General features: G+C 58.0%; 2 protein-coding genes across 2 annotated transcripts in view; both read left to right on the top strand.

The window, feature by feature from the left end:
* Positions 1-2,195: 2,195 nt before the first annotated feature.
* On the top strand, positions 2,196-8,275 carry CCDC94 (coiled-coil domain containing 94). Its single transcript, XM_010562254.1, has 8 exons — positions 2,196-2,282; positions 2,821-2,921; positions 3,229-3,373; positions 3,734-3,868; positions 4,229-4,410; positions 4,962-5,082; positions 6,067-6,232; positions 7,355-8,275. Exons 1-8 carry the CDS (start codon positions 2,259-2,261, stop codon positions 7,438-7,440), a joined length of 960 nt encoding a protein of 319 aa, XP_010560556.1. The 5' UTR covers positions 2,196-2,258; the 3' UTR covers positions 7,441-8,275.
* The window catches only part of FSD1 (fibronectin type III and SPRY domain containing 1), an 11,612-nt gene continuing 9,892 nt past the window's right edge, over positions 7,440-9,159 (top strand). Inside the window, 1 exon segment of the mRNA XM_010562319.1 lies at positions 7,440-7,605. Coding sequence (XP_010560621.1) covers positions 7,440-7,605 — 166 coding nt within the window.

The raw sequence follows: 9,159 nt of genomic DNA, 5'->3' as shown, positions 1-9,159 counted from the left end.
AGCTAACTCGGGGGATCTTGCTGGTACTCATAACGGTTATCAGGCTTACGTAGGGACCTTTGACAGGATTAGAGCTCTTGGATCTTTGACGGGATTACAGCTCTTGGATCGCTTCACACGCACGCTCCTCCGCTCAAGCTGCTGCCCTCACCGATTCCCTGGTTTTTCCCTCACCGAGTTTCAGCGGCCATCTCCAGTTCATGACAAGTGTCGCCTCGCACCGAGATGGCAGGACTGTGCCCGCAGGGCCCCTTTCCTGTCTTCAAAACTCTCAGTCTCCCATTCCATGATCCCAAACTCAACCTCGTACCTCCAGGCAGCTTCTGTGTGTGCAGCACAGAGGTCCTGGGGGAGGAAGGGGGGCTCAAACCCCAAAATGGGGGTCCCGGGCAGGGCAGACAGTGCTCTGGGGCATGAGGAGAGCCTGAGAGCGGGTTGTGAGGGGCCTCAAAGGATGCCACGGGGGCACAAGGAGGTTTGGGGACACTGTGAGGAGAGTACAGAGGGACTCGGAGGTGCCCTGGGTGGCACAGAGAGGAAAAAGACTCTTCTGGGATGTGGAGAAGGGTTGTGAGGGGACCAGAGGGGTCCCAAGGGGCTGTCGGAGGGCGGTGGGGCACTAGGAGGATCTCAGCTGGCATTATGGTGGGTCTAGGGAAGCCCTGAGAGGGCCAGGGGGTAAAAGGCGGCTCAGAGAACCAACAGGGGCTTCAGGAGGAGTTGTGAGAGAACAAGTGAAGTCCAAGGCAGAGACAACTTCTCCCGGCAGAGCCCTGTGGCCTCCCGGCAGCCCCGTGCCGCAGCATTCCCTCTCCTGGTGTGTCCTGGAGGGCAAAACAGCCAACCGGCCAACTGCATCTCCCAGGGGGCCAGGGCATGCACTGGAGCTGGGGGGTATCACCTGGGAGAGGCCGATCCTCCAGCCCAGGCACCCCTCTGCCATCACCCCAATATCCAGAGGGTCTGGAGGGGCCCTGGCTGCGGCCAGGACCTCCCCTGCGGCCCCACCAATGGCCCCAGGGCCATCCCGGCAGGCTGAGGAGCCTTGGGGTGCTCCGGGAGCCCCACAATGGGTAACCCCCTCCCCAGGGCACCCCATCGAGGCACTTTGTACTGAGTGCAAAGGTACAGGGACGTGAGTTGAATGAATATAACAATTGTTTATTAATTAATGCATACACACGACACCCGGGAGTGAGTCTATCACCCGGCTCAGTGCCATATGTACCCCATGTCACCCAGGGAGCCATTACTGGATCAACGTCCATTAGCCCAGCAGGGAAAGGTCAGCTCCTGCTCCTGCCGTGATCTGGCAAGAAACTAAGGAGCTGCCAGCCTCCCTCCTCTTTTTTTCCTTCAGGGATGGGATTCAGCACTGATATTTGGGAGGAAAAACCCTGATTTCACCCATCTCTACTTCTTCCCAACCTCCAGAACAGAGCCCTGCAAGAAATTTTCACAGCTTGCACCTCATTTTTTACAAAATACAGTAATAAACTATAACCCCTCAGTAAGAAACCATCAGCTGCAAACTCAAAACAATAAACCATAAGCGAAGGACTCTGAACCTTCTGTTTTAAGCAAGGAACACCAAAGCACACACGCGCAGGAAAACAGTAAAGAGAAGCAGAAGAGTTTCCCCTTCGTTTGGAAGCGCAGCAGATCACTCACCAGAAAGCTCTCCTACCCGCAACACGGAAAGCACCAATATATCTGTGTTAGGGACAAGTAACTTAATTTTTTCCTACCCCAAAGACTGTCCAGAAAATGCCTCACAGACCAAAGGTCGAATACTGCAGCTGGGGGAAGATTTCTCACACAAAACAGACTTTTTTTAGCCCGTTACCCACAGGATGAACATCTGTCATTGCCGCGCAGGGCCTGCCCGGGGCCCACACCGCGCTTCTCTCTGAGGAAGCCGAGCTCCAGCTCCCCACCGCTCGCAGCCCCCGCTCTGCCCCGGGCTCCCTCAGCCCCAGCCGGGGCACAGCCGCCCCCCGGGACCTGGCAGAGCCGGCGGAACCTTTTATCGGGCCGCGGTGTACTGGCGGACTCTTGCCGGTGCCACAGCGCGGCGGTGGGCGGAGCTAGCTGACAGACAGCAGAGGCAGCCAGTAACAGAGACAAGCCGCCGAGCGGCGGCTCGCTGCACCAATCAGAGGTGGAAGGGGGGCGGGGAAGGCTGTTTTCCCGGAAGTGGCAAGCGGTGCGGGGGGCAGGTGCTGGGTGGCACCGGTGGCTGAGGGGGTGTCGCAGCCATGTCGGAGCGGAAGGTGTTGAACGTGAGTTGGGGGGGGGATTCCCCGGCTGGGGGGGCTTGAGGGAGGTGTCTGTGCGGGTCCCCAGGCCGGGCTGGTCCTGGGGAGGGTTCTCTGATCGCTGAGGTTGGTCCCAGGCCGGAGGTGCTGGGGAGTCCCTGGTCGGTTGGGGGGGTCCTGTGGTGGAGAGGAGTCCCTGAGGGGACTCTCAGGCTGGGAGGGGGGCGGTTGGGGTGGGGATCCCCAGGCTGGGGCCCCTGGAAGCGCTTGGCAGGGGGGCTGGCAGGGGCAAGAGGGTTAGGCCCTAAAATCATGCAAGGGTTGGGGGGCCTGGGGCCGAGGACGTACAGACAGACAGATACCAATGCCTGGCTCTGGCGGGGAGTGGTGGACGGGGTGTTTGGCACTTGAGACCACGCCTGGCTAGTAGGGACGCTGGCTCCTGCTGCGTGGAGCTGATCCCTTAGGCTGATGTGGCAGCTGGGAGCCTGCCTGCCGGGGTTCACACTGCTCTGGGTGACTCTGCGCCCAGCACACACGCGTCTCTGCTTTGTCTCTGTAGAAATACTACCCGCCAGACTTCGATCCTGCTAAGATCCCAAAGCTCAAACTCCCAAAGGACCGACAGTATGTGGTGCGGCTGATGGCCCCCTTCAACATGCGGTAAGAGGGGCTGTGATGGTCAGAAGGAAGAAGCTGTAGAAGAGAAGAGTTTGTTTAGGAATTGTTTCACCTCCATGCGCTGCAGCGGAGCTGCTGCCAGCAGCCGTTAGAGGTGACACAGACCAGAAGAAAAGGGGTGAGGGAGAGGGAAGAGATGCTGTGGGTGATTTTGGGGTTCTTTGAAGAGTAGGTACTGAATTTCCAAAGATGAAAATAACAGTTGCTCAGAATCTGAAAAATCACTTGGACATTTTTTGGCCTCTTTGTTCTTTTGATGTGTTACGGATTTTTCTTTCTCCTTTTCTAGATGCAAGACATGTGGTGAATACATCTATAAAGGGAAGAAGTTTAATGCCCGTAAGGAGACTGTTCAGAATGAGGTGTACCTGGGACTTCCCATCTTCCGCTTCTACATCAAGTGCACACGTTGCCTGGCAGAGATCACTTTCAAGGTGAAATATGTTCTGTATCTTCTGCACTTTCGCTTTCTGGGGAGGTTCTGCAGTCTGTGGGCTTTACCAGGTGCTGACCCCATGACGAAGGGGTGTCCCAGCAAAAGCTGAGTCTGAGCATGTGCTTTTTGGTGTATCTTCTCTTATTGTGGCCGTTTTTAGTTCTGAAGCGTCTCACCCATCTGTGGGTGGGCTGCAGCAGCACATCCGCTGGAGAAGAACAAAGGCCGCGGGTGATTGTGTGCCCTGTGATGTGAATGAAATTGGGAAGCATTTGTGTGTGGCTCTGGAAGTGGCCACAGGATGGCTGGAGCAGAATGGCGCCAGTACAATGATTTTGCTGTCTCGTTTCTTCCTTAGACAGATCCCGAGAACACAGACTACACCATGGAGCATGGCGCCACTCGCAACTTCCAAGCTGAGAAGCTCTTGGAGGAAGAGGAGAAAAGAATGCAGAAGGAGAGGGAAGAGGAAGAGCTCAACAATCCCATGAAGGTATGAGAACGTGACCTTCTCTGCAGAAGGCAAACCTCTCTCCTGTCCTGGCTGGCTTTCCCCAGCGAAGCAGGTGACTTCGTAGCTGTTGGCTTAGTTCTCCAGGCTCCCGAGGTATTGCTGTACTCTTGACAGGCAGGAGACAACTCTCTGCTCTCAGGAGGTTTTCTCCTGTGCTGGAACTTGTGACAGGCTGCATCCTGCCCCAGTTTTTCCTGTCCTATTAAGACCCAAAAATGAGGAGGATGATGATGATCCCCTTAAAGCTTCCTGCCCAGTACTGGGTGGGGAGGCAGTTGTTGGAGATTGCTGGCAAGCTCTGCTACCTCGCATGAGGCTGACTTATCTCTGGTCACCCAGGTCCTGGAGAACCGAACCAAGGACTCCAAGCTGGAGATGGAGGTTCTGGAGAACCTGCAGGAGCTGAAGGAACTCAACCAGCGCCAGGCAAATGTGGACTTTGAGGCCATGCTGAAGCAGTACAAGGAGTACGAGGAGGAGCAGAAGCGCAAGGAGCAAGAGGAGGATGAGCAAGAGATGAAGTGAGCGGGCTGGAAGCATTCATGGGCATGTGAAACCAGCCACGCTGGTCCTGGCCAGGCAGGGCTGCGTCTCACCCTTTCCTCAGCACCCTGAGGGCGCATAAGAGAGGGCCCTGCCTGAGGGCCCTTTGTTCACAGGAGTTGTGTGGGTGGGATGTAATCCTGAGCGGGCTGTAAGGAGACTGGGGACAGTTTGTTGTGGCAAAGTGTTTAGGGAGGTGGAGGTGGAGGGGTTTTGGTATCACCAGCCCATCTGGTGGGGAGATCCAGGCTGCTGCAGGGGCCTGACTCCCCCTGAGAAGTGTCCTTGCGTGGAGAGAGAGTTTCTGCACCTGGCTGAGGCTGCAGATCTCATTGCTATCAACCTTCAGGCACTGCTTGACCATGACTTCTTAAAAACCATCTGAGAAGGTGGATCCTATTGCACTGCTGCTGAATTCCAGCTCCCCTTACAGCAAACAGTGCAGGCACGGTGCACGGCCAGCACCGCTCGGCACGGTGGTGGAAGGGAGCCAGCTCTAACCCTCTGCATGTGGCCTCTCTCCTTGCAGAGCCATGCTGGAGCAGGCTCAGAACCGGCGGCTGCTGGTAGACTCCGACTCTGACGAAGAGCCTGCAAAATCACGCACAAAGCCTGCGGCGAAAATTAAACCTACGGACATCTTGCAGGAGGTGAGTGGGGGCAAAGGCTGTTCCACCCACCACACCTCTTCCCCCCGACCAAATCCACTGTCCTGGGCTGCATGTTGCCTGTTTTGTCCCTGCTCTGTGCGACGCTGGAGCCCTAATTCCTGTCACACATGAGCAACTTGGAAAGCTTGTGTCGCTGTGCACTGGGCTGAAAGGAGACAGGGATCAGTTGGTGATTTTAGACCGCATCTGCTGACAAAGGGTGGGAGGGAGCTGCCCCCATCCTCGCTCAGGACATGGCTTCCCTTTCAGCTCGAAAAGGACAGGCTCGCCTGTGCCTCGGTCGTACTTCAGTCACGATTTCAGCACTCTGAAAATTACAGCAGTGAAACGACTGCCTGGGACAGTCTCTCCTTTGGTTCTGTTTTGTCCATGTTGGAGACAGGCAGAACAAAAGAGCTTTCAGTGCCCGGCTTGCAAGGGAGGGATTATCCCCACAGACAGGCCCCTGCACTGCTGCTCTCCGATGTCGATCCGTGTCTGTGGGGACCTCTGTCCGGTTGGATGAATCAAAGCTGCTGTGTTTCTAAGCCGGGCTGGGGTTAATCTGAGCGATGTTCCCTGGCCCGGCACTAATCCTCGTGCCTGGGGGAGTTTGATTCAGTGGCTGGACCACCTGCAGGCACGCAGTCCTGGCTGGCAGAGGTTGTGCAGCCCTGTGGCATGCATCTGGCTCTTCAGCATCCCCGGGCCAGCCCGCAGCCGCACAACGCTGGATTTAACTGTCACAGGCAGTGGGACATTCATCTCCAAGGGCTGTTTTGCAGCCATTTAGATCCATATCCCTGTTGTTTGTCTAGCTTGTGCCAGTTGGTGCAGTGGGAGAATACCCCCCTTGGCTGCTCCAAGCAGCCATCCTCATCTCTTCCTCTTTGTGCTGCTGTTTTTACCAGTCCTCCTTTTCCCCCAGCCCTCTGCCTGCCCTCCGAGGCCAGAGCACCCTAACACCCCTGCTCTACTCTGCAGGACCCTCAGCCCCAGAGTAAGAAGCTGAAGACGGAGAGCTGGGAGAGGAGTGTGGGGAAATTGAACACCAAGTCCCAGCTGGCCGGCCTGGTCACAGTGAAGAAGCAGAAGCCAAATCCTGCCCTGGCTAATGGTACAGAGAACCAAGGCACCACGGGCAACACCGGTAACTGCCCATGTGGGGATGGGGTGGCCTGAGCTGGGGCATCAGGGAGGGGTCTGGCAGTACCCAAAGTGGTGTTTAGCTCTGTCTTCAGAGCCTGAATGCTCTTAGATCAAGTCCTTGTTGTGGGACAGATGAGGCCATGATGGTATAAGAGCAGGGGGTTGTCCCTGTTTCCAGATGTCCTGATGGAGGAGAGGTTCCTTCCTGGCCCTTGGCAGTAAGCCGAGACCTTGGTGACAGACTGTCAGGGCCAGAAGCTTCAAAACAGCATCTCATGCACAGATAAGGTGCTGGGAACCATCACAACAACAAGATATGAATGTAAAAGCAAGAAAATTGCTTTGGTTTGGAGCCTGATTATAAAACCTGCCAAACTGTAGGGATGTGGAAGCTTTAAAGAAGTGGTGAAAACAAGCAGAAAGGCTTTCCAGCACCTCATTGTTCACTGCCCCAGGAAGCCAGAGGACCCACGGATTTGGGAAGGGAGCCAATGAATTGATAGATTCTGGGCTGATTGGTCCTAAACCTTTGGCTTAGTAAGTCCTTCTGCCCTCAGGGGATCCCTGGGGAAGGACAGCTCTTGTAGTTGCCCCATTTTTGATACGCTTTCCCCAGCCACCTGCTCCTGGTTGCTGGCAGGGTCTGTTCAGCCAAATTATGCTGGAGGAGCTGCCTGTCTTTCAAGGACTGGGGGCTCTGCCCGTGATGCTGCCTCACACTTGCGGCTCGAGTGGTCAGAGCCAGGAGCTGGCTCCTCTCATCCTTTCCAGTGGCTGAAATCTCCCAGGGGGTTGCAGAGGGAGAAAGGGATTTTGCAGACCTTGCGCCAACCTTGCTGCTTCCTCCCGTTGCCGCAAGGCGGAAGCAGGATGCACCAGCCAAGGGAGTGCGGGGTCTCCTTCTCTGCCCGATTTAACCTTGCTGTCCTCATCGAGATTCAGGCAGGGGGAACGAGGCACCGCTCAGACTCTTGACTCCGGCTGCCTCATCTCCAGCTGCGAGCAGCCGGAGCGGCAAGGCAGGCTCGTGTTTCCACCCTGCTGGTTGCGCCAAGCCGGTGGGGTTTGCCGGCGATGGGGAGGGCTCTACCTGATGGTGTCCGCTCTCTTGCTCGGCTTCCAGGCTCGTTTCCCACAGCAACGGGCACCACGTCCTCCCTCGGCTTGTTGGGGGCGTATTCGGACAGCGAGGACAGCGCGAGTGACTGATGAGCGACCGAGCCAGCCCAGAGCAGGGATCGCAGGCTGTCCCCCCCTCCCAGCTGACAGCAGCTGCTCTCCAGAGCCTCACGCAGAGCTGGCACCGCAGCCGTCGGGCCCAGCGGGGTTTCCAGGCCATCTGGAGACCCAGCGTCTTCACCTGCCCGCCCTGGGGTGCGTGTCCATCCTCCAACAGGGACGAGGCCCAAGCTTCCCTTGCTGGCTAACACTGCCGGCAGACAGAACCCGGGTGAGCCGATCGGGAAGACGGTTTCCTCGGAGGAGGGTATCGCTGCTGCGCTGCAGCCAGTGGAAAGCCCCAACGCTGTCCCAGGCTGGTTGTGCCCAAACCCAGCTTCCACCCGGCCCCGGGAGCACAATGGGTCTCCCAACCCTGCACCCGTAATGTGTTTGGAAGCGCCGGGGCCAGCCAGGACCCTGTAGTTTCTCTATTCTGGTGGCGCTGATCGTGCCTGGGCCCGGGTATGCGACGCGCTGACCCTCCCAGGGCAATGAAGGGACCTCAGGGCCTTCCTTCCCTCCTGCCCTGCATCCCTGCGGGGAGCAGGGGGAAGGCAGGAGCTCAGCACCCTTCTTTTGCCGCAGGAGGACCCATCACCACCACCACTTCTCTGGCCCTGGCTGTCTCCTGACCCCCCTTGTGGGGCTCAGATCCCGCCTTTGTGGGGCGAGCCCGAATCCCCTGTTGTTTTGCCGTTAGAGGCGACGCATTCTGCAGCACAGACCCTGGGGGACTCGTCTAGCCCCGTGCTGCGGGGACGGGGCTGTCCTGGCTGGGCTGTCACCAGCCTCCTTCCCCTGCCCAAGTCCTCCCGTGCCCCAGCCCTCCCCGGCAGTTGGTGACAAATCTTTCCCTGCCGTTCGGAGAGCAATCGGGTTTGCTCGGCTCCCCGGCAGCCACAACCTGGTAATAAATTGGATGTGTCAGAGCCAGTTGCCTCTTCATCTTCCAGACTAGCGGTTCGTCCCCAAGGTGTGTGTACACGGGCAGTGAGTCTGGCAGGGGCAGCTACAAGGACCCCCCACCCCAACGACAGGGGTCCACGCACCCCTCAGAAGGGCTGACCCACCCTGGAGTGTCCACCTGCTCTTAACTTCCTCCTTATCAAGGCACCCATCTGTAATTAGCAGCTTCTCGCTAATTAACCCACTGACAATGGCTTTCTGGCGTGGGCTGCAGGGCCAGAGGCTTGTGGGGCAGTTCTGAGAGCTGGGGAGAAACGGGCCCCCCCCCGCCTGCCCCCCCCCAATCCCAATTAGCATTCCTCGCACATGCCTTGTAATTAGCCCTTCAAATATTAATGCTGGATATCGGGCTCAGCCCTGGGGTTTGTGTTGGATGAGGTTTATCAGGGTCTGCTCTGTGGGGCTGGTGAAGTGGGGGGGGACCCTGGCCACATACTGTCGTCCCCCCCAGCAGTGTCCTGCTCCCTCGCATGTGTCCCCCCGCCCTGCTCCCTGCACCACCACCGCCCCCAGCACCAGGCCAAGATCCCAGGAGAGGGACCTTTGTTCTGGGAAGAGACAATACAAGGAGGCAAGTCGGGGCATGGCTGGGGGGGCCCCGGCCCTCCTGCCCCCCCCCCTCGCTGTAGTCCCTGAGGCTCCCCCCAAACCCGGGGGGGGAGGGGGGGGCAGGGCCCCCCCCCCCGTGCCCCTGTGACAAGCTCCCTGGGGGTGAGCGGGTGACCCTGCAGCTGGGGGGGG

Source organism: Haliaeetus leucocephalus, unplaced genomic scaffold (genome assembly GCF_000737465.1).
Source record: "Haliaeetus leucocephalus isolate CR32 unplaced genomic scaffold, Haliaeetus_leucocephalus-4.0 Scaffold157, whole genome shotgun sequence".
NCBI lineage: Eukaryota > Metazoa > Chordata > Aves > Accipitriformes > Accipitridae > Haliaeetus > Haliaeetus leucocephalus.
Note: the sequence above shows the minus strand (reverse complement) of the source record. Positions and strands in the feature narration are given on the sequence as shown.

Coding starts and splice junctions, on each gene's coding strand:
- CCDC94 (XM_010562254.1), top strand. CDS start 2,259: ATGTCGGAGCGGAAGGTGTTGAAC. Junction 2,283..2,820: donor CGGAGCGGAAGGTGTTGAAC/GTGAGTTGGGGG, acceptor TTGTCTCTGTAG/AAATACTACCCGCCAGACTT. Junction 3,869..4,228: donor AGCTCAACAATCCCATGAAG/GTATGAGAACGT, acceptor CTGGTCACCCAG/GTCCTGGAGAACCGAACCAA.